At 32.8% G+C, this 25,366-nt stretch overlaps 1 protein-coding gene across 13 annotated transcripts in view; it reads right to left on the reverse strand.

Moving 5' to 3' along the window:
* The window catches only part of GPATCH2L (G-patch domain containing 2 like), a 56,458-nt gene that overhangs the window by 27,349 nt on the left and 3,743 nt on the right, over nucleotides 1-25,366 (reverse strand). For 5 of the 13 annotated variants that reach the window (XR_012486462.1, XR_012486461.1, XR_012486464.1 and 2 more), the window contains exons 3-7: nucleotides 16,691-16,755; nucleotides 14,020-14,196; nucleotides 7,844-7,923; nucleotides 4,128-4,182; nucleotides 2,645-2,730 (exon numbers count right to left, since the gene is read on the reverse strand). Coding sequence is in view for 7 of the 13 variants with exons in the window: in XM_074289944.1 (XP_074146045.1) it covers nucleotides 2,645-2,730; nucleotides 4,128-4,182; nucleotides 5,362-5,429; nucleotides 7,844-7,923; nucleotides 14,020-14,196; nucleotides 16,691-16,755 (531 nt within the window). In the remaining 6 variants the exon portion in view is untranslated. Of the gene's footprint in view, nucleotides 1-2,644; nucleotides 2,731-4,127; nucleotides 4,183-4,236; nucleotides 4,277-5,361; nucleotides 5,430-7,843; nucleotides 7,924-14,019; nucleotides 14,197-16,690; nucleotides 16,756-25,366 lie in introns of all 13 variants that reach the window. The other 8 variants (XR_012486460.1, XM_074289944.1, XM_074289943.1 and 5 more) reach the window with 3 other exon arrangements.

Consider the following 25,366-nt stretch of genomic DNA (forward strand, 5'->3'; position numbering starts at 1 on the left):
TCCCTATTTAATAGAGATCTTCTAAATTCAAAATACTAATCGTTACATCATCAACACAGATAATATCACCTGCTTCCTCGATCACTATTTACTAGCACTCTCACCACTATAAAATGGTACAAGCAATTAAGAAGTTAAGGAATCAATCAAAAACAGACAACAAATTGAACTGAAAGAAATCATCCTCCTTTAGGCTTTAAATAAAATTTAAATTAAGCACTTAATTCAAAGAACAAGAGGAAACAAGAATCCAAAATTACCATATGAAACATACTACCTCCTATAAAGAACTGTTACTAACTAAAAATACTAAGTACACAACTAATACTATCATTTTTTCCTCCATTGATTAAGACATGAAGCACAAAATCACAAAGAATGAAACACCATATGAGATAAGTGATCAAGCCATTTTCCCCATCTTTTTTTTTAAACTAAATTATAGATTAGAGCAAAAAACCACAGACCAAAGCTTCTCCCAATCCATTTTCACTTGTGCTTTTTATAATTATTTTATGAGGTAAGGCTGTGAATTTAAAATTTTTGTTGATATGTTCATTAATAATCTCTCTCATCAAAGCAAAAAAAAAAATAAGGCATCATTATCCTTTAAAAAATACTGATATTATACTCCATGAATAATTTGAAAAATCCTCAGACTATCAATGATTCTTAAGCTACACTGCACCTGTATAGCTACAGGATGCCTATCCCATTAAGCAGATGCTGAAGAACCTTTACAGTTGTCAAATGTTTCGGGAATTGGAATTACAGTTGTCCATGCAGGAGCTGACTCTGCTCAGAAGCCTGAAAGGAGAAAACCTTCATAGCCTAAGCATGATTATCAAATTCTTTGTGCTCTTAAAGGAGAGTAATTATAGGCAAGTGAAAAAAGGGAAGCACTCCCTGAGGTACTCTTCCTTGCATTCCTCCCAAGAGGCACCAGAGCCATTAAAAATTCCAAGATGAAGAGGAAAACAGCCTGGGAACAGCCAGGAGGCAATACAGCAAATTAATACACCAACTGTCCTCAGGGAATGCTGTGATAAAACAGGAAACACTTCTCTCTTCGCAAAATAAAATTATACCACTAATGATAACACAGTCACCACACACACAAAAAAAACCATTCTAATGATGGGTGTGAAATTCCCAATGCTGCCCAGATGCTTTGAATGAAATCTTTCCCCACTACATACAAAATGAGACAGAAAAAAAAAAAGGAAAGCTCTTTCCTAAGACCAGCTTCTCCTTAGTACCAAGCATGTATTCTCCTCCCCCACCTCCCCAAAAAACCTCTTCCACCTATATCTGAAGTCAATCTCAAGGGCTGATACTGAATTCTTTCTATTTAGCCTCATGTGCAATTGGGAACAGTCCTTCAATGGCTGGCTAGAGACCCCCTCCTTAAAAGCTCTACAGAGAGAAGGCCCATCCATTATTTTGGGAAAATAAAAGATGGCCTGTAAGGTTCAGTGTTTTATCATTCACATTTTCTAAAAGTTTCACAGAGGCCATATGTACTTATCAAATGATTAACAAAGAAAGAATGGTATTTAGGAGAGAAAAATAGAGATATCATCTATATTCACTCTCCTTAGTGTTCAGCCAATGACAATATGTGAAGCAATATATAGTGTTTCTCTATAATCTAGGGTGCTCACGAGTACAGTCTAGACTTTTCCATGTTCCCAACACTTAAGCCACTAATACTGATAGGCAAGAAATAGAAGATAATGATATGACTAATGAGATATACAGATAAGAAACATAAATGCTATGCACCACAGCTTTTTAAAGAAAACAGGGAATACCAATAAAAGCACAGATATTAATTCACCATTGTATAACCTTATTGACAGAGCTAAGATGTGGACAAAACCAGTCACTTCACTTTACTTTTGACACAATACAGTACACTGGATCTGTCTAAAAAGATTTACTTAAATTAACATATAATGAAAACAATAGTCATCTAACCAAAAAAGACCCAACCAAAAGTTAGGGAACTACATTCACATTGCCTTTTAAAACTGAGGATTTAAATCCAAAGAATATGCTAAGAGAGAAGTGGTTATACTAACTAAAGAGTTTCTGTATTTTCTGTATAACTATTTATAAATTTTTTTCTTTCAAAAAACTTTTTCCACAACTTCCCTACCTTATTCTGCAGTATATCACAGGCCCGTTTGATTAGTGTCACCGCTTCTTGTGGTAACAATGACTGTACCTATGAAGAGTCTTTATCTTTTCAAACATTACGGTTAACCCTATATGAAAATTATTAAAAGAGTAAATACATGGACTTTTTGCCATTAGATCAAACAATACTTAACTAATTGGCATCTATCAATTAGCTATGCAAAGAAACGCATGTACAATACTTGCACAATAAATATGTTGGAAACACACAGATTGATTAATAAGATTTTTGAGTTTGTCAATGTGCACAGAATTAAGAGCTTACTTTAGAATAACTATAACCTTAGACTAACTATCCAACTTCATTTTGTTTTCTGATCTTTTCTTAAGAGAACCACTCTCTGGAGAAGCAGTATTAATATTATTCTTTGCAGATGAGGCTTTGATTGGTATTGATTAGAAGGAAATTAGAGAAGCTCCTCAAAGAGACTAGAAATATTACCTTGCAGAACAATGTGCTGGTAAGCATCTTCGGTGGGAAGCATCAGCAAGAACATCCAAAGAATAGAGGGGAGAAAGGGGATTGAACTGAAAGAACAAAAAGGAAGTCATTTCAATAAGCCCCACTTGAAAGACACAACTTACACATGAAAAATAAACACACTGTCAGAATACTTTTCACTACTCTATCTTGATCATTTATGCTACCCCAAAACTTTGTCACAAAAAACAAGTACAGAGGCTCAATGATTACAGCATGACTACTCCAGTTCTCTCAAAAGAATGAATTTTCTTTATTCTGCTAATCCTCTAAAAATATTTTAATGTATTATAGTGTTGCATTTTCTGCAAAAAGTACCATTAACTTGAGAATGAATTTGAATGAAGTTCAATAGGTAAAACTGCTATTAGACTTCATTCAAATTCATTCTCAAGTAGACTAGCAAAGTATTATTTCCTATTCTCCTAACTTAAGAGAATCATTTTGATGGGCGATAAAAGTTCTGTAATATGAGTGTTTTGAAAATGTTTTGCCTCTCACAAAGTGATTTGGGGCAGGGCCGTTAACATCTTGACCTTTAGTGTCTTTTAACATGGAAATGTTTTAGAGTGCAGGTATAAAGCTAAGAAGACCCAGATTATTCAAATCTTTCTTCTACAACTTATGAGCTGTAATAAGCAATAAAAAAATAATACCTACAGTGCCCTCTTCATAAGGTTGTTGAGAGATTCAAATGCAGTATATAAAGTATTCTGCAACCTTGAGAGTACTATGTGCCAATAACAATTATTATTATCTATCCTGATCACTTTACAGGGTCATTGGGATAAAAGCTAAAAGGTTTTTAAAAAGAGGGTGCTATACAAATGCCAAATAAGGTATGTATATACGTAGCACAAAACAAGCTAAATACTTTTAATAACCTGAAATAGCTTTGCCTTCTTTGTCCAAGTTTTCAAAATCATCTTTATCATTCCTTCCAAAAAAACCTCCAACTGACTAAAAATATCTTTTAAAAAAGTAAAAAATTTTTTCCAGCTTCTAGATAAGAATATTATTCTATTGGTAGTGTAGCAATTTCACTAAAAGACATTCAAATCCAACAGATTATGAAAGAAATGAAGTCTTATTGATCAGCTTCCATGATTACATATTCTTTTTTTCTGTTATAATTAATCATTAAGAGGGAAAAAACTCATGGAACTAAAGAATGGAAATACCTCACCCAGGAAAAATCTACAAACAGTTCATTCTATGATATCCTTGTTGCCACTTCAAAACTAAATAATTACCACCTGACATCAAAACAAAGAATCAGTGACTAAAAAATAACCATCACAACACTGAACCCTGAAAAGGAAATTAACCACAGCAATCTATAGCTGTCTTCTAAGACATAATATAATTCAGTAAGAGTCAAATATCCATGAAAACAGAATGCTTAGACGATAAAAGTTAAATGTATGGATAATGACTTCCTTACCTCATGTGAACAGGCAGGAATGTGGGGAAAATCAGAAGCCAACGCTTTTTTCTTTCTAAAGAAAAGGAAACCAAATGAGAAAATAAAGATGATAGAAGAGCCAACTTACCTGGTTGCGCTCTCTCTTCCCTGTTGATGGTAACCAGAAACTAAAGGGAGGGAAAGAACAAAAAAGGAAGAAAAAAAAAATACAAGATGCAGGAAAAAGATAAAGGAAAAGAAAAAAGATGGAGGGGAAAACAATTTAAGGAAATGAAAAGATGGAGTTGGGGAGAGAGGGAAAGAAATATTAAACATGTGCAAGCTTTACGCTGGAAACAATTTTTCAAAGGAAAAGCCTCCTAATGACAATATCAAACATAGGGGCAACACCATAATGAATCCATGTGCAAAGCTATATAAATAAACTGCTGACTAACAACCTGATTGCCATGTCAACAAGAGCTTATTAACCACAGATTATAAGTATCTTTGCCAACTGTTATAGACAAAATAGTACCTATGTTGGATAAATTCTATTGAAACTGGCTCCCAATTGTGTAAAAAGAAAACCCAAATGGCCATTATATTGTGTGAACAAGATTTACAGGATATGGCTATCATAAGAAAAAACAGAACAGAACATTCCTCCTACAACAACAGTTTGCTCAAACAAAGAGTTCACCAATAATTAGCACAAAAATTCTCTCTCTAAAGTTATAAGATTTCTTCTACTTTTAACACTTGACAAAATTTAATAGCTTCCTCTCCTTTGCCACTCAGTATCTAACCCAATGCTACTAGTAATAAGCATTCAATATATATTTATTGAATATTTGCAGAGGAGAAGGTAGTAGCTGAAGGTAATTTTCAATTTTGAAGATTTATACTAAAAGAAAAAAAACTATTAAGTTAGGAGTTCAGAGTACAAAAAATTTATGAGAAGCTGCTTTTAATAAATAGCACATACATCTAAAAAGCAAAGCAAGAAGGAAAAGTAGACTAGAAGTTCTTAAAAAAACAGCTACAAAAGACATGTCATGTGGTTTAGTGTTCTAGATAGGACAAATGCCATAAACAACATTTCACTGGATTTCTAAAGTCTCTTTCATAACTCAAACTCTTGTTTTTTAATGAGAAATTTCTGGTGGCTATAAAAATTCCCATCCTTCCTCCCCCCTACATAGAACAGGAAATTCCTGATCTTTCTTTCTTTCTTAGAAATCAACCAACCAGAAACACAACAGGTACTTACTCTTTCTGACGTGGATCACTAATTATGTGGCCTACCCTCTCAGTCCCTAAAGTGCTCATGCTGGTTTCCTAAAAAGACAGAGAAGTGAAATATGTCACTACTACCATGAACACTGACACACAGTGCAAAGTATGATTTTCTGTTAGACTTTTTGAAAAGTACCTCAAATTCACTTATATGAAGTTCATCCTTCCTTACATCTATGGTTAAAGACAAACCCAATGACATTAGCCAATAGTTAGACCCAAAAGTTAAACTGTTTTCAATAGGCCTAATGTGCTTACTGCTAGACAATAAGCTCCATTAAGGGTAGGGACCATCTTGTGAATCTTTGTGAGCTGAAATGAGCTGAATGAACTAAGGACTCAAAGGCTAAAATTAGTCACCACATATTGGTATCCTACCAACCAAACCATTTTCTCCTCCCTCTCTTTCCCCAAAATTAGAAACTGGTATTGTTTTTACAAACTGATCAGTCCTTAGCCTAAGCTTTTAACATCACAGGCCTCATATAAAGTAGTAATGTAAATGATCACAGAACCGTCATCTTTGGAATACAGCAAAATGACAGGAGAACTCACCCTTCACTCAACATGAACATCCATTACATTATCTGTGGAGGCAAATGAATGAGGCTGTGTGCACATACTAATACATAACATGAAGAAGAGTTGCACAATATGTATAAATGTTGCTGGGTAAGCACAAGTCAAGTGTGCACAGAAGTCAAGAAATACATAAGCCTGTTGTGTGCTCACAGTCTCTTGGCAAGTATTTTGTGTGTTCATCTATGTGGTGAATTAATCTAAGCATTAAGCTGTACATCTTAGCATAACAACTGCTATAGAAAATTAATTTGAGGTCAGGTTCTGGGCGGGAATGGAGCTAAATGAAAAGGTTTTACACCCTGTATTCTTCATCTCTTATGGCCATGCCTCCTGGTCACAGACACACATGAGGTGGGGGGGCCTTGAAGAGGGATGGGTGAAAAATGGCTATTTGTTACAGCAGAAAAATTATTAACTTAAAGTGCCGTAATGTTTAAATTTACAGTTTATTACTGTGTAAATTACAAGCCGTACTTTCAGTAATTAGCAGCTCGCTGGCAGGGAGCTGTGAATGAAACTCATTATTTATGATTACAATTTAGAAAAAGAGAAGGACAGGGAATGGGGAAATAGGGGGAGGTGGGTAGAACAGTGACCTCTGTTGTAAATGACAAACACCCCTTTAAGGTGATGAAGATGAATTTAACAAGTAAATATTATCCTATTCATTTCAAATTGTTAAGAGATATTTTCAATAGATTCTTATTCCCTCCTAGCTAAAGATAGCCTGATTTACACCATATCAATTGAAGGCTTTTATTTTACAACTTATATAAGTAAAGAGGCAACTATTAGCTTTCAAATCTAACAGAGGGGCAGGAAAACTGAAAAGGCCTCTTCCCCTTTCTCTTTCCACTATAAACTCTTTAACTTCTCCAACTATGCTTCCAATATAGCAAAAAGGATATGGGACATTTTAAAGTACACAAAATGAGTTTCACGAGTAGATACTCTTCCAACAAATGAAACCAAGCAACATATTATAGTATAAAAAGTGCCAAACTCAGTGGTATAAGACAACTTCTCTAGTTCTCAGATACCTCATATAAAATGAGGAAATTAGGCTAATAAATGACCTTTATATGTAGGGACAGGAATATGATTACAAATAGTAATCTCAACAGAAATTTTTTTTAAAAACTAATTTTTGTTCATTTAAACTTCAGTAAACAACTACACCCTCAATCATCTTCCTCATATTCCTCCTCTAACTCTCCTTCTAAACCATTCTGGCCAAATAGGGCTGTTATTCTTCTGGCCTTGATTATATATCTCACAAAGCTATTAAAAAAAAAAAAAAAAAAAAAAAAGTAAGAGAATGAAGACTCCCTATGTCCTAAATGTTCCTAAAGAGTCCCGAAGCCTCATTCAATAGCAAGTATTAATTCTGATGATCTCTGACAAATACTGGGATGAAAGGTCAAAACTATATTAAAGAAATCTTCATAAATTTAAACAAAGAGTTATGATAAGGAATAGAAAAGATATTAGAGCAAAAAGACTTCAAGTAACATAATTAAACACAACAGTAAGCTGTAAGCTAAAGTACCGAACATAAAGAAAGTGAAGTCTGGACTACAAGATGATTCACAATAAATCCTCTGATGACCAATATTTTCTTTACCTAAAACAGAGTACAAAATTAGGCTTAAACAAGGATTAAACAAGGTAGGGATGAGGGTGCTAAGGGAGCCAGAAGTTCTATAGTTTTCCATTCATTGACAAATTAATTCACTTTTGTCATATGATCCAATAAGAATAATACTAAATTAGCTATGGGGAATGTCAACTTATAGAAACATTTTTGATTTATACTCAAGAGATAACACCATTATTACCCTACTTATGCTAATAAATTCAATGAGAGTCATCACCTTTCCAACAAGCCTTCTTCGTCCTTTTCTGAGGCATCGGGCAGCAGCTCCAGGGAGCCGATTCAAGCGTGAATGGAACCCTGGAAATAAAAGGGAAAGACCTCAAAGTTCAATTTCAACTGAAAAAGTATTTATTAATCAAGTTCTATGTTTAAGGCACCATAGTAGGTGTTTGTGAATTTTAAAAACAATAAGCCAATGAAGTTGTCTCTATCATCAAGGAGCTTATAGTTTTAGCGATGTGATCTATGATGTGGAGTTTGTCAGCATATATATAGTGGGCAGGCATCAAAAGTTGGGGTTGGGTCATGTAAAGAATTCACAATGGCCCATTCTCTTTGGCAAAAGGTAGTTTTATTTAGGGAAGAGATTATAGACAAAATGAAGGGATACAATAGACACTGGGAATAGTAAATATGAAATAGAATTGGAAGAACATCTGAAAGACAAGTTCCTTAGGGGAATTCACAAAATAAATACCTAGTAGAAAAGGAGCATCCCATGAGATTAGGGCAGCTAAATCCTGAAAGGTAGAAGCCATGGAATGGCCCACAAGTAGGTTTTATGGGAAAATTTAACTTCAGGTGCATGACTAGGAGAGTTTGACATAACTTCGATTTCAGACTGGGCCATTTCCCCAAAGGGTGGGACCAAGGAGCTAAACTGATCTCAATCTGAGCCTGCTTCCCTCAGGGATCAATTTTATCAATTCCTCTGTAAACCACACCTAACATTGAAGACTCATTAATACTCAATAAAGTTAAAGAGGATTTGCTACTTAGATGGAGACAAAACTTTAATAATTTTGCCATGAAAATTGGATTTATAAAGCTCATTTCTCAAATTTTAGTCATTCCAAAACCCTAAGTCCTTAATTCCCATGATTTTAAATATGTAAGAAGAATTTATGATGTCATCACTTTGAGGAATTATCTTCACTAACTTAATCTTAATCAAGATTACATACATGGATATAATTTAAGTGCTGGTTTATTATTATTATATTTATATGACTAATCAAAGCATTTAGAAATTAAATTACTTCTCTAGGGTCATACACCTAATGTATATCAGAAGTGGGGTTTGACCCTAGTTTCCAGTTTCCAAACCCAACCCCTTTATATCATGTTTCTTCTACAATTAAGGTGTTTCTTTTTAAATAAACAGTCCATCAACAAATATTCATTAAGTACCTACTACCCCACCAACTAGTACCCTAGGCCCTGGGGCAATAGGGATAGGGATGAAAACTAGGGGGAAGGAAGGGTAAAAATAGTAAGAACGGAACAATCCCACTCTCAAAGAACTTACATTTTAAATGGGATGATAGACAGAGAGACCTATATATGGCTATAGATATATATAGAATGAATACAAAAAAGAATGCAAAATATTTTGGAAGGGAAGACAAAATGAGGAAGTTTGGACAGGAGTTGAGCTGCATCTTGAAAGAAGGCATTCTATTTAAGGCAAAGGTAAGGAAAAGTACATTTTAGGCAGGAAAGAGGCTGTGTGACAAAGAGACCAAGTCAGTTTGGCTAAAATATATGAGAGAGAAAGTAGTGTACAACTAGACTGGAAAAACAGTTTATAGTCAAACTTAGCTAATGAGAGAGTTTATATATCTGAGAAGCAATAAGCAGCCAATATTTATTGAGCTTGAGAGGTACCCAGATCTGCCCTTACTGCAAACTGATTTGGCAGTAATGTAAAAGACAGACTAGAGTGTGGGAAAAACCTTGAGGCAAGGAGATCAATAGTAAACAGCAGCAATAAATTAGGAAAGAAATGAAGACCTGAACTAAAATGACAGTTGTGTAAACAGAAATTGTTCAGATACCAAGGATATTGCAGAAGTAGAAATGGCAAAATTTAACAACTAAATATGTGAGGTAAGAGTGAGGAGACAAGGATAATATCAAGGCTAGAAACTTTAAAATTGGAAGGATGATGATGACTAATAGAAATAGAGAAGTTTAGATGAGAAGTATGTTTATGAAGAGAAAAATTAAATTCTGCTATGAATGTTTTTAGTTTGAGATGTTTCCAGGACACACAGTTTGATATGTCCAGTATAGATAATTAGAGAGATCAGAAGATCAGAAGTCTGTTAACTCAAAAATATATTAAAAGATAAGTCACAAAGCTTATTGTAATACTGATACTAGTATTTACCAAACACTATTTCTATTACAATCAGAAAAGTACAAGGCTCTTCTATTTAAAATCATTAACAAATTTTCCCAAGGTAATAGGACTAAAAAAAAGCAAACAAACAAAAAAACTAAATACATACTGAAACTTACAAATTCAAATGAATTATCCTCTTCAAAGTCATAACCTAAAGTCAAAACCTATTTATTCCAAAGGTATTATCACTGCTCAAAACAATTTTAGAACCAACTTTAGAGCCATTTAATTTTCAAATATTCTCAATAGTGAAAAATCTTCATTTTTTGGTAGATTTTATTTTTGAAATCAACCTACAGATTTTAGAGCAAAATCTAAAAAAACAGTAAATTGAAAATTAAAGTTTGAGGGCAAAAATGGCAACATGACTACAAAATTAAGACTGACTCCTTAATTCTGATTCTGAAGACAATGCCAAACAACGAATTCTGAAATTATTTTGAGTAATGACAGTTATTACCAAAATAAGTGTATGGTTCTTTTACATATAAAACTGACAGCATTAAGGATCTTGAACATCTCCTGAAGAAGAGAGGGAAGAAAACATAAAGGGAGAAGAGGGAATAAGTATTTAAGTACTTAATATAACAGTCAGGTACTATGTTAAAAGTTTTACAAATATTATACATGACAAACTCACCATATAAAATCTCTGCAGTTAAGAAAACAAAATAAATTTACCACAAAAGTGGTAAAAACATTAAGACATAATGCTGAATACAAATCAAGAATTTCATAAAAACTGATTGATTCATTATGGAGAATCAAAGTTACAGAATTCTAGAGTTGCAAGGTAACTTAGATTATCTATTCCAACCTCCTTACTTTACAGTTGAGAAAACTGAGACTTAGAAAGACTAAATAAATGATTTGTCCAAGTCTGCCTACCTTAACAGAAGCCAAGGGAAAAAAAGGGGGGGGATGGACCCTAGAAATCAGGTCTCAAATGCCAGTTCAATGTCCATTTCACTAAAATAAGCTGCTTCACAAATGATAAGTAGACTGGCATAATGAAAAGAAACCCAGATTGCCAATTTAAAACCTAAATCCTAATAAAATTGGCAACTACTAACTTATAGGACCTTGGACAAGACCCTCAGCCTTGAATCTGTTTCTTCAACTCAGAAAATGTTCAATTATCTGTATCTTACACATGGTACCATACAAAAAGGTGAGACCTGGTTTTATAACCAGAAACCCTAGTTATAAATCCTGTCTGTAGTGGGGATCCCAATCTAGAGGTTCTAGAAAAATTTGTGGGAATACTATACTGTTATATACATTTGTAGTATTGCCAAAAGTAAAGATCATCTTACTCTTTGAATTTATATTCCTAGTTACAATCCCTAGTTTTATTTTTACCCCTAGTGCCTAGCACGGTGCTTGGAACATAAGCACATAAATGTTAATCCACTGATTTGTAGAGGCAGGGAGAATCATTATAGGGCTTCTGGCTAAGATAACTGTCTATTGGAGGCAGGCAGACCTGTTTCAACACTGATAACTCAAACAAAAACCTAAAAAAATAGCACTAGATCACATAATAATTTTTAAAAATCTAGTGTGAAACTATAGTGATTATATGACAGTAAACAATATAGGAGGGAAAAATGTATTCAAAAATGAAAGTGATTTTAAAACAAAAGATAATAAAATATTAAATAAAATGAAGAATTTTAATAATCCAGGTAGGAAATCATGAGAATCTGGTTTATGGTTGTAACATTGTTGAATGAGGAACAAGGAAGATATGAAAGAGATTTTGTGGCAGCAGAATCAACAAATTTGGCAAGTGATTAGACATGAAGGGATGTGGGAGAGAAAAAAGTCAGGATGACTTCAAAGTGATTAGAAGAATAGTGGGGCCCTTAACAGAAATAAAGGAGTTGTAATGAGGGAAAGGTTTAGGGGGGAAAAGATAAGTGAGTTTTGTTTTGAACATGTTCAAGTGATTGGATTTCCTGGCTGAGATCTCCAGCAATCCAGTAATCTCCAACAAAGAAGAATTGAAGAAGCTTATAACTAAAAATTAGAGATTTTGGAATCATTTGCTTACAGGTAGTAATTAAGGCTATGGAAGTAGATAATTATAGTCATTAAGAGAAACACCAATGTTTCTCTTGGGTAAAATTAAGGGGGTAAATATATACTGATCCAAATAAAACAAAGAAATCAACAAATAAGAAAAGAATCAGGAAAGAAAAGCATTTCAACAGCCAAAAAGAAGAGTGTAGGAGAAGAGAGTGATCAATTTGCTGAATGTTGCAGAAAGATAAGTAGCATGTGAACCATCTTAAAAAAAAAAATCATTAGACTTAATAGTTAACAGACTGGAAATCACCTCAGAAAAGTCTGGTTTGAGTGTTAAAGCTGACAAGTAAATCTGGAAAAGATTAAAAAGTAGAAAATGAAGAATTTAATAGTCAATGAGTTAAGACAGTAACCTTCTCCTGAGTCTCACAAAAGAAAAGCAGAGAGCTACAAGGACAATTTGAAGGAGATGACACAGTCAACATGCCAATATCTGAATGCATCAGAGTCTCAATATCAACTCTTCAGATACCAAAATAATCCATGCTTTTCAGTCATGCAACACCAATGGAAGAATATTGAGGTAAAAAAGAAGAGGTTTTGCTTTTTTTATGCAATTTAAATACTGGTACTATTAAAATACATTTGTAATTTCCCAAAGCTATCTAGATTGCTTTCATGGTCCTGTTCAATTCTGAACCCCATATCTTGGCACAGAAATGAGACTTACCATTTTTTCTCAGAGATGGAAGCAAGAAAAGAGAGAATGAAAAGCAATGTAGAAAGGTTTTGTGGTATGAAATAGAAGACAAGAAGTTACTGACAGTAGATGGCCTCTATTTTTTTAATTCAAGTAGGACAACAGGTCCTTCACTTGGGGGTACAGGAAGGAGGATGGCATAAAGCCCTTACAGATAGAAATTTTGGAATAGTTACTATAGAATGAATATAAGTCAAATAAGGGAAAATAAAAATACTTCTAATGAATTACAAGGGTCCAGTTGAGATAGGATAACATAAATTTACAGAAGATACTATCTGCAGAGTTCTGTGAAATCAATCAGCCTATAAATATAAATAGACAACATGAATTTGGGAGGAGTTTATGAGGAGAGTTTAACCCAAGCTAAGAGTGTGGCAATTTAGATTTCAAGAGTATAAGGCAGTAGAGAGCTAAAGAATTCAACTATAAGACTGATAATATTAAGGAAAAAAATTAAGATCAGAGTAGGGGTGATGTATTGAATGAACATGAAAGGATGCGGAAGGACATAAGGATAAAAGTTGCAGTAAGAATAAAAGATCTATAAAATGAAAGGGTTGGAAAGACAGTTTTAAAGGCCTTTACCAACTTTTAACATTCTGTAATTTTATAATGCCATAGAGAAACCAAAAAATGGGAATAAAAGTTATTCAAAGAAATATCTTTTAATCAACTCTTAGTAATAAACTATTATTCTAAAACCATTCCTTACAGAAATCTATTCTTACAAAACCCAAAGAGCCAACATTTCAGCATCCTCTAGTGAGTAGCCAAGAAATCATTAGTTTCAACATAGCTCAGCAAAATAAATGAGACAAGGTTTTTGACCTGTAGTATCCTAACAGGAATGCTACTAGAAGTATTGGAAGAAACTCTCTTCAGCTTATCATATACTCCACTATATCTCAATTTTACAGATGAGAAAATTAAAGCCTAAAGAGAAAATGAGCCAGCTCTGAATCCTCCAAGCAGGTTTTAAGATCTCTAGCTTTGGTCTCATCCCAATCTAAACTCATACCCATAAAGTTGTCTGAAGGAATCCCAAGAACATTTAGGACATCATTAACAGACAGACAGAATTTATGTATCCTTCAGGAATGGGACAATCATCTAGCCAGCCTATAGTTAATCAGATGTGACCAAATAATTAAATCATCATTATTCTTGTCTCCCAAACAACTTGGAAACTCACCTCTTTGAGCTGGACGAGAGGGCAAAAGGAATGTGGAATCTGAAAGTTTGTCTAGTCCTGCATCCATTCTCTCTACCTCAGATCGATGATCAGGTGCCCACTTGGGGAGAAGGTTGGGGACTGTGAATCCTGAGACACATTCACCTTCATAGAACCAATCACTTTGTTCATCATCCCCTGAAACAGTAAGCCAAGTTAGCAACAATTAAATCTTATAAAGAGGTCAAAAAAAAATCTTGCATAATACCCCATTTTTAAGGAACTTTAAAAAAAAAAAAACTTAACATGATAGCACATTTAAGTACATGCCCATATATATATCAAATTGCTACCTTACATTGTAAACAAAAGGCTTTGTAAATCATTCAGAGATAAGAAGTGTGAGTTATAATATTGGATAGCTTTTAAATTGATTATTCTGTAACAATCTAGTAGCGGGGAAAGGATATTGAAGACTGTAATCCATAAATTGTCTTACAATTCAAATTTTGGTGTTTTTGGAATGCATTCTATATATTCAAACTTTATGTCATATAAAGAACATGTATTCATATCTTTCTCCCTAATAGTTCATTAGCAGGAGAGAAATAAACAACTTAACATTGGTTTAATAGTCTGATCACTAAGAAATTAAGAGAAAACAGAATTTTAGAATTGGAAGGAATTTTAGTGATCATGTAATCTAATACACTCATTTTTATCAGTGAGGAAACTGAGGTCCAGAGAGATTATGTTCTTTGTTCAAGGTCATATTAATGACCAGGCCAGGGCTGAAATCTCCATCACTTAGCTCTCAGTTTAAGATGTCTTCCTGCTACAGGTGAAACAAAATGTACTCTGTTGTTGAGAAAATTTCTGTCTGCCAAAACAGAAATATGATAAATTGCTTCATCCCTCTTCTCAAAAACACAGAATTAAGAAATGATGGAGAGGGCAACAAAGTACTACAACTGTTATTTGAGTGGATACATTAATCCTGCTATGAATTGCATCTTAGGAGAGCTACTTTGAACTTGCCAGTCTTTTGAACTTAAACACAGAATTGTGACCAATGTTAAATCATTTTGGCAGTCTCCAAAAAAATGAAGTTAATGGAACCTGCAAAATTGTAATTTGGGTAAATTATCTATACCCAATGATATTCCTATGAAAACAGGTCTGCCCACTGGCTCCTCCAAAAAAAAAAAAAAAAGCACATCATTATAGCCCAGCAATAATTGCCAAGAAAACAAGAATGTAATAAAATTAAAGATCACTCAATAAGATTTTTTTTATGTTCATTATATTTTCCAATCTCAAAAAAATTCCCTAGACTTCCTAATAATATTTTATACATATAAATATTTTCAAATAAGAAATGTCAAACACCGTCTTGAAACAGGAAGTGGTGGTTCTTAATTATATATATATATGTATGTATGTATATATATATATATATATATATATTTTTTTTTTATTTTTTTTTTTTAAATTCAATATAGCTTCACTGGGATAAAAGAAATTTTGATAAATTATCTAGATTATATACCTAATTCAGTACTATACCTATACCACATTAAAAGGACCATCTTTCTATTTGAGAGGGAAAAAGGTTAGACTAACTAAGGACAAAATTCATAATCTCCCTTGGTATATATATATATATATCTCAATATTTATTCTTGTTTTCATAAATGTCTTCCTAAACTTAATCCTTTATATTGAAGTCAGATCTCTATATAAAAATAATGCTCCATAAATTTAAAAAATTTATTAGGTCACTCCACTGTTTCTCCATAAGTAAAATCAAGTTCAAGTATTTGTAGTTCTGGGTAGTATATGCAAACGATTCTTTGTGCATATAAAAAGGACCACAGTGAAATTATCAGAGTTGACCAGGACTGAATCAAGCAGCAAAATCCTAAAAGTCTGTCTAGGAGAAGACCCCCACAAAATCAAATTAGGTTCCCTATAACTAACTTATTCTTCCTTATAGTGTTCAAAGTGGCATTCACATCCACATAGCATTTCCAGGACAAATAGGAAGGTATGAATGCCATCTCAGATTTTAATAAATCTGACAGCTCTGAGGTAAAGATTTCTCAGTCTTCCCAGACATACAGAGATTCCCAGACATTCAACTGTTAGTAGAATCTGACAGAGTAAAACTATGATTTGGAAATATTGTCACTATTGTTGTACCATTAATTCCCTACAAAGAATCTGCAAATGTTAGAGCTAGTTTAAAAAAATAAAAATCTAAACCAACTTCGCATATCCAGAATCACACGAGACAAACCTATTAAACAAAAATTCATCTTCATTATTAATACATTAAACTTGCCTGCAGTGTTCCATGTTACAAATTTCATGTCTGTAGAACAGCACGAAGATATTTTTTTTTTTACAAAAAGCAACACTCAACAAAATTCTAATCTTTTTCAGAGATAAAAATATAAACAAGCAATTAAATTTTTCCTGCACAAGAGTAAAAAAGTTTTATATATCACACAATTATAAAGATAACATTATGGATATATCTGTTCACTCAGAAAAAATAGCAGCCCAAAGATGCATTCCTATTAGTCAAACATTATTTAAATTCCACATTCAAAAAGAATCACTCTTATAATTACTAGGCTTTTCTCATAAACACTGAGGCACAGCCTCAGGACTTTGAGATAATGATTACCTTGACGACCTTCATCATTGGTGAAGAGACCAGCGTCACTGCTACTACATACACTGCTGGTTTCACTGGAAAAAGAATAAAACAAACAAAAACTGTGTATCAGTTCCAGTCATATAATATTTAGACATCTCATTAGCTTAAAGATCCCAAGGTTTCCTGCACTGCATTCACTTATCCTATGAGTAATTAAGACACAAAATAATTACAGAATTTTGAATGGGAAAATTTCATGTCCCAATCAGGAAAGAACTGATGGCTTCATAATTTCTAGAAATTTTTATGCCTCATTGTACTTGGAAGTATGTGAATGTAATGAAATCTTCAGATTTTAAAAAACTTTTTGATGATGTAAAATTATTTAACTAGTTTAGGGCATTATTTACATATATGTTAATATATATAGTTTCCCCATAAAGAGACATTCACTACAACAAAAATAGTTTAGAAAGTGACAAATCAAGTTACCTAGATTTAATTTTTTTTTAATTTTATCATAAATGATGTGAAATGCTAGTATATTCTCAATTTTTGCTACTGTACAAGAGCAGGGAAAAACCCAAGAAACAGAATAACCATCAAAATCAAAATACAATAAAGAAAAGTTATGACATTTTCTGAACTTTGTGCTGCCTATGTCAAGAAAGTATTAAAAAAGCCTTCATTCTTAGAAAGATGGAAAGAGAGATAGGAGAAAAAAAAGATACTACTACCACCACTATCAAAGTCAAGTAATTCAATTTATGACATTTCTAATCAGTCTTATTTTCTGAAATATCACCATTAGTAATTCCTGCTGCTTCTGATGATATGATTTTTATCATCTTCACAGATTTCTGAAATGAAGGTTTTCTCTATACCTAGACCAATTTCTTTCATTGCTAAAAATAGAAGAAATTGAGGATGGCGAGAAGCAACAATTATATATGTCAAATAAAGGCCTTGCAACCTATTATGAAACAGATATATTTGGTAAAATTGCATTCTGGATGCAATATCTAAAGATCAAAGGCAGCTAGGTGGCATAGGGGCTAATAATAATGATAATTAGAATTATAACAATATTTAATATAGTGTTTAATTCACTATGTACCAGACACTGTGATAAACACTTTACAATTGTGTTGGAATCAAGACGACTTTAAATCAGATCTTGCCTCAGATGGTTAACAGTATGATCTTGGGCAAGTCACAAATTTTATGCCAGTTTTATCACCTATAAAATGAGGAAATTAGACTCAAGGTCCTCTGAAGTCATTTCCAGTTCTAAAAACTGTAATCCTATGATTATATTCTGCAGGATTCTGTCCATGGGAAAAGTGTTAATTCTGGAATAAAAGGACCTACATTTGCTTCCTGCTTTCGATGCTTCTTGTATGACTTTCAGAACACCAATTTTAGATGTGGGAATCTCTGAAGTTCCATTTGCTTCTAGATCTACTTTCTTTTGTAATCTAGTCAGAGTAAAGTTAATACCAATTGTCTGACTTTGAATCATATATCTGCAGCATCATGAATAAGCAAATTCTTAAAAATATTATTTCATGTTACTATAGCCTTCACTTAAAAATATAAACCTGTTTCTTTTTTTCATATAAAACCACAAATTATGAACAGCTTATTTTTTAATCACAGTATACAATAAATCTAACACAATTTCAAATTGTTTTGCTTTTTGACTGAAAAGCTTCCTTTTCCTTCGACCCTTAAGCTTCCTTCTCTTCTCACGCATGAATTTTTAATGCTTCATTGATATTGTTCTGTAGCATTATCATTCCACACTCCCCATTATAAATGACAATAATTATAATCATGATCAAGTCAAACATTGTCCATGTCTGAAAATACACATCTGATTTTACACCTCTGGTCTAACACACAATGTCAGAAGGAAGGAAGCATGCATCTACTGGAGCCAGTCATTACATGGTTCAGAATGTTAGTCTTTCAAAATTGTTTTTCTTTCTAATATTCTAATTATTCTAATATTTGTTCTTCTGATTTACTTTATTTTACATCAATTTACATAAGACTTTGAAGGTTTTTCTTAATCCGTTTCTTTTGTAATTTTTTAGGCACACCATGCCAATACATTCCTATACTATTATTTACTAAACTATCCCTGACTGATGCCCCTCCTCCTTCATTTCCAATTCCTTCCATAACAAAAAATATTTGTAGGAATATTATTATACATAAGGAACTTTTCCCCTCTTTCTTTTATCTTTTTGATGTATATGCCTAGTTGGTAGTACTGGGTCAAAGGGTATGAAGTTAAGAGATTCTAGTGGTACAGTTTCTTTCCAGAATGACTGGATCAATTCACAGTTTTACCAACAGTGCATTACTATGCCTGTCCTCCCCAAATCCCTTCAACAGTTGTCATTTTCCCTTTTTGTCATCTTTGCCCAATTGATGCATGCAAGATAGGACTAGATAACTGGGTTTTTTTCCAAATGGTTACTAACAATATGCTTTTCTTTTTTTGAGAACTATCTTGTTTTAACATGAACCCACAAAAATTATTTTTGTGGGTTCATTTTTTTATCCGGCTACCTTATGTTTTTGTTTCAACTAATTTTAATTGATTATCTAGAGTTTTCAAAGTAGATCATTACATGACCAGCAAACAGCAATAATCTTACTCCTCTCCTTTGCTTATCTTATTCCCTCAACGTCTTTTTTCTTCTCCTGTCTGTCTTATTCTTAAGAGTACACATTTCAAGATCTACGTCAAAAACTTGTGATAATATACTTGATTTGCCCCCTGACCTTACTGGAAAAGTCTCTATCACTTCTCTATTACAAAGAACATAAGCTGGGCAATAATATGAAGGTCAAAATTTTAAAATTTCCTGTCTGTATATATTTTCCATTATTTGCAACATCATTCCCAGAGAATAAAATGATCTTGGCTTAATTTTTCTATAATCATCTAGTGTCATCTTGCCTTTCCATTAAGCTGTAGAAAATGTTTAAATACAATTCATTATGAAGTAACTTAAGGACATTAAATGGCACCCACTTTCCCTTTATGCAACAGCAGAAAGGTTTCTGGATCACAACTGGAAAGAGCTATTTCCTTCAGCAAGACTCCTCATAATCATGAAAAAAAAATTTTTTTTTCATTTTTTTTCCTTTAATCTTTTTCCTGTCTACATCTGACATCTGATGTATTTACTAAGCAATAATACTTAGAAATTTATGTTTGAAAAATTCGTGTTTGAAATTTATTTTCTTCCTCATAAAAACTTCTAACTTACTGTATAACTTACAGATAAATAGTCCAAGGATATGAATATGAACAAAGGCCTAAACAGAAAACTGAAATATTATAAATGCCATTAAGTCTTGCTTCAAAATCATTAACAATAACAGAATTTCAAATTAAAACAAGTTTCCCACTTAGGAGACTTTACCTCACCCCATGCAAATGGCAAAAATGAAAAATAATGAATCAAAGCAGCAACAAAAAGACAGTGATAAGACAGGCAATAATGATGCAATTACTTGAAGCTGCACACTATTTCAACCATTCTAGATGTTGAGTTAGAATTATGCTAGTAAAGTGACTAACCTATCCATCTTTCAGTATTATCCTACTAAAGGAAGTCAATAATAAAGAAAATGATAAATATATGGAAAATTTCTAACTGAATAAAAGCCTTATCATATTTTGAAAATATGTAGCTAGAGGAGGAAAGGTATCTTATTTTAGTGATCTCACATTACCAACTATAGGATGTGATATATCCCCAGAAGTTAATCTCACAATAACTTGCCAAGACCAAACACAGCAACAAAAGAAGCTATTCTAGAGCATACTATAAAGATATTTTGTTCTTAATGGATTAAAAGGGAAAAATAAGTAGCAAAGAACCTAAGTAGGAAACTTCAAAACCAGTACAAATAGTAAGAAGTCGACCAGTCACTATAATCAATGTCGTTTCCCTCTGTCATTCAACAACATTTAAATCTTTGTACTTCCCAGGCAGACAAGAATAGCAAAAGCATGGCTAAATTAGAGTAAATAGAGTTCTTGATATATATGCTCAAAATAAGAATAAAATTAACCTAGCTCTTACTGAAACTCACTTGTCTCCCATTCCAGAAATATATTGGGGAAAGAGGCAACTATAAGAAAACATTAGACTTGGATTAAAGATGGAGGTTTAAATACTCAAGCTTTTAATATATCAGTAAGATCATAGAACAGTCACTTCCATTTTCTAGGCCTATTTTATTATCTGTAAAATGAAATGAACCTTAAAGTCTCTTTCAGTTCTACATCTATGATACTATGAAACTTCTCACTGAAGTTTAACTCTCAAGAGAAGTAAACTATTATGCAACAGCAAACCTATCCTGGTAGTTTCCTGAGCTTGTATCCTGCCCCTTTCCCAGAGAAAAATAAATAAAGAACACAGACTCCATGAAAAAGAGTTCCACTTTGAATGAACAAGTTCATTTTAGCCTTAAGTATGTGGAATTGGGGGGAGGGATTTAAAAAACTGTTCTTTTAATACTATCTTCATATTAAATAACCTCAATATTCTTTCCTAAAGTACACCTGAAGTAAACTATGATCTTTTACAGTTTGCCCCCAAGGTACTTGATAACTGTCCTCTGAACCCAATACAAAGATTTTAATCCATTCACTATTTCTTCAGAGCATAGAGGAAATAAGGCTTTAAAAAAAAAAAAAAGTTTCACAACAGCAAATAGAATCAATTCACTATTTCTTAGGGAAAATGGTTAATTCTAATCTTCTAGTTAATTTTTCAAAGTTCCTCTAAATTCTCAAAACTGGGGAAAAGTGTAAACCACTCTCTCCAGTACAGCCTGCTCTTTTACCTGGAGAGTTTGCCAGTCCTGTCACATCACTCATACTGATGACTGTAAGACTGAAAATAAAGGACTGATTTAAGTCATCTACATTACCTAGTAAGGATTCAAAATATGTCTCATTATCCTCAAAAGGTTATGGTGGTAGTAGTAATAGTAGTAGAAGTTGTTTGTATTCTGGTTATTTACATATATAATATGTTGATAAACAAGCTATGAAAGTAAAATGAATTCTTAGAAAAACTAATAAATATTACACATTAAAAAAAAAATGGGATGGCTGTGAATCATCTTTGGTTCTAAAAAGGGGGCCTTTTTTATCTAATAGACCTAAAGCTACTACAGCAAACTACTAAATAACTTTATAAAATTTTTAAATAATCAGGTATCTCTAATGAAAATGCCCAAATTCTGAGGTACTACTATGCTTACAGAAGTAGCAAAATATATAGAAAGATATCATAGATCAACATCTCCATTTATAGGATTAAAAAGCAGTATCTTCAACCTGCTACACATGTCCTTTTTCCCAGCTCCAGTAAGCACTGATTAATGACCTCCACTTGCAAAGGAGGCTACTTACCTTAACCATGAAATAATGAATGCTATTGATTCAACAAGCTACTGCTATAGAGTGTTATTGATCACCCAATCTTTGGTTAAAATGGTCCTCATTTAGCAATTTCACTGTCGCAAACACCTAGAGCAAAGCACGCTCATAATTAAAGAGTTTGGGGGAGTTTAAGTGAGAGGTGATGGACAGAGAGCTCAGCTTTCATCCATTTATTCCTGCTTCTGAACTATTGTTTGTGTCAGAAGGGATATTGATTTTCTATAAAAATAAGAAAACAAGAGGCACTGCAGGGCTGCAGAAGGTCAGCCTGGGCTACAAAAGGAGGGGTAGGTTTAACACTCTGTCTCTGTCACTTGCCTTCTAGGAAGAAGGGAATATTTTCTTTCCTGTGAAATTGGCCTTTAATACATCACTTCAGGAAGGCTCTTGGCTGCCACTTCAAGCCATCACCAAACCAATTCAATTAACCCAAGAGAAAAGAGCTGAACTACACATTCAGTGAGAACCAAGTTGGTCTGTTTCCCCAACACCCTATGAATAGGTTGTGTGAATCAACTCATTAATTGTTACTGAACAGGCACAGAAATATGAACTGTAGAAAGAAATATGATAAAATGTATCTTCTGTCCCCATCCTCCCAAAAGATCTTATTCATAAGATCATATACATACATATTTATGTGAATATGTGTGTGCATATGCACATACACACAAAAATAATGACAAATAAACTATACAATACGTAAATGTATATGCATAAATAACCTAAAGAGATGAATACCTAATAAGAAACACTTTCATGATTATTTTTCACACTTATGATTGAGCAAAAAATAATTGGTTATCATAGGACAGTGAAAGAAAAGGGGGTGGGAGAAAGGAAGTTAAAATGACTCTATATTTAGTCAATTTAAAAAATGAACTTCAGAAAAGCTAGACAAAAAAACTACCTTCAAGTAACTGAGTTATGCCAGCATTTTTTTAAAATTAAAAGCAGCACCTACTTTTCTTTTAAAAATCCATCTTAAAATTACTACACATAACAACTTCATCATGAAGTTTTCATAAATTGAACTCCTTTTACTAATTCTCAGATCATAGAACAATGAAAAGTAAACATAGAAAGCAAACATGGAAAACATATAACAACACAGAAAGCAAAGTTATTAATATTTGAATATAACAATAAAAATGAGGCAAGTGGAAGAGTTCTGGAAACTTAACTAGTTAATATTTGGTAAATAGCTTCAAACTTCCATATCTTGAATAACATATCAATAAACAATTTAAATTATAAGGTAAGCAAAGAGGATGCTATAAAAAGTAGTGGGCACATTTGTCATTAACCAAAAGAAAAAATTACAAATTTTAACAGTATTTTGATAGAAGTCTCAACTCAATGGACAGCCTTAGAGAAGCAAGGAAAATTCTCGCCATTTCCCAATGAAGAGAATATAAAAGGGAAGATTCATATTTAGCTTCTCTATTTTCATTTATATTAGAGTCCTGGGTTAGTTAAGATGTGGCCTTTAGAACTCTTGAATAACTATAAAATTCTTAAGGAATTCTTCCCTCTGCTTCTAACATAATTCCATCCCAGGGATCTCCTTTCTGCCTATATTATAAGAGGATTTGGGGTAGGAGGTAAGGAAAATTAAATTAAATTCTGAGAAATGTCAGGAACAGGAAGCTCTTGATATCCCTTATCCTGTCCAAACCCTAGAGTTAGCCAAAACTAGAATAGAAGAGCTATTTTCTAAATTGAAAAAAGAATTATGTGTTCCTGACACGCTCAAATATTTGAGAATTATATCCATAAGCCTGTTTTCAAGACAAACTTGGTGAGAAACAAAGGCCTAAAAAGAGGTCCAAATTCTGCAATGTGAGAAAGATGCAAACCTGTCCCCTTCATAAGCCAGACTTTCAGATAACCAAAAAGTATACTGTCAAGACTAACTCCTATCAGATAAAATATACTCGTAAATCAAGATGGAAGGGGAAGAGAAACTTACATAGTTGACTAATTAAAGGCTCTACATCTAGAAGCTAGATTGAAAAAAAAAAAAAAAAAAAAAAAAAAAAAAACCACTAATCCAGGTTAGAGGTTTGTGAACTTTAAAAAAAATTTGCAAAGAATAGTTCAATGTCACTAGTTTTCTTTGTAAATCTATATGTTTTGCTTTATGTATTTGAAAAACATTACTTTGAGCATTCATGACACAAAAATGGCTAAAAACTCCTACTCTGGGGCCTGGACCCTAAAATAAAAAAAAATTTTTAAATTAAAAAAAAAATAAAAATTAAAAGAGTAGAAGAAAATAATTATATCAATATGTAAAATAGTTTAAGAAATAACTAATGTAAAAAGAAAAAACTGGAAAGAAGTGTTTAGAAAAAAGTCACAAGCTACTATTCCAAAGTACAGAGGTAAGTAGGAAAAAATTAAAATTTTATAAATATGTTAAAAAATGAAAGCCATAATGATCTAAGAAACTAAGAGCTATCAAAAAAAGGAGAAAGGAAACTTGGATAAATCAATTTCAATAATGTAAAAGAGAAGGAAAACAACAAGAAAAGTACAGGATTAAAGAATATGTACATGAAGAGAAATATTTAAATAATGTATTGAAAGAAGTGAAGTAAAGTAAAACTGTAAACTCCCCTTGATATATTTCTGAAGACTGGAGAATGTAAGGTTTAGAATGAAATCAAGATGCTGGGATTAATCAATAAAAACAACAGGCATTCAAGCACAAGGCAGCTTTTCTTGAACCTGACATATCTTACTCTGAAACTGCCCATGATTTATGCTTATGCTTTCAAGACATGTTTTGGAAAAGCAAAGTCCTAGAAGAGGTCACAAGTCCTGCAGTGTAAAAAAGTTTTAAGATGATTCATTAAAAAGACTCATGAAAGACATCAAGTTGAGCCCCTTCATTGGGAGTCCACCAACTGTCAAGGTCCTAGGCTCCCCTTCTGGAATAAGATGGTTAAGAAAAACTAGGCTGACATGTTAGCCAAAATTCTTTACGTATTAAGTCTTTTATAAAAATTGACATGAAAAAGCTAATAGGAAGCAATGTTTTTATTTTTGATCCTTCCCTGTATGGACAGAATTTGATTGTTTTTATGTTAGACATATTATATGTCTGACTAATCCAAGTGTTTAAACAGCTTAAAAGTCAGATATTTCCAAATAATTCATACTAAGTAAAAATGTTGGCATAAAGAGCAGCAGTCTTCAAAGCCAAATCCAAAGTT

Source organism: Sminthopsis crassicaudata, chromosome 2 (assembly GCF_048593235.1).
Source record: "Sminthopsis crassicaudata isolate SCR6 chromosome 2, ASM4859323v1, whole genome shotgun sequence".
In the NCBI taxonomy this organism is placed as follows: Eukaryota; Metazoa; Chordata; class Mammalia; order Dasyuromorphia; family Dasyuridae; genus Sminthopsis; species Sminthopsis crassicaudata.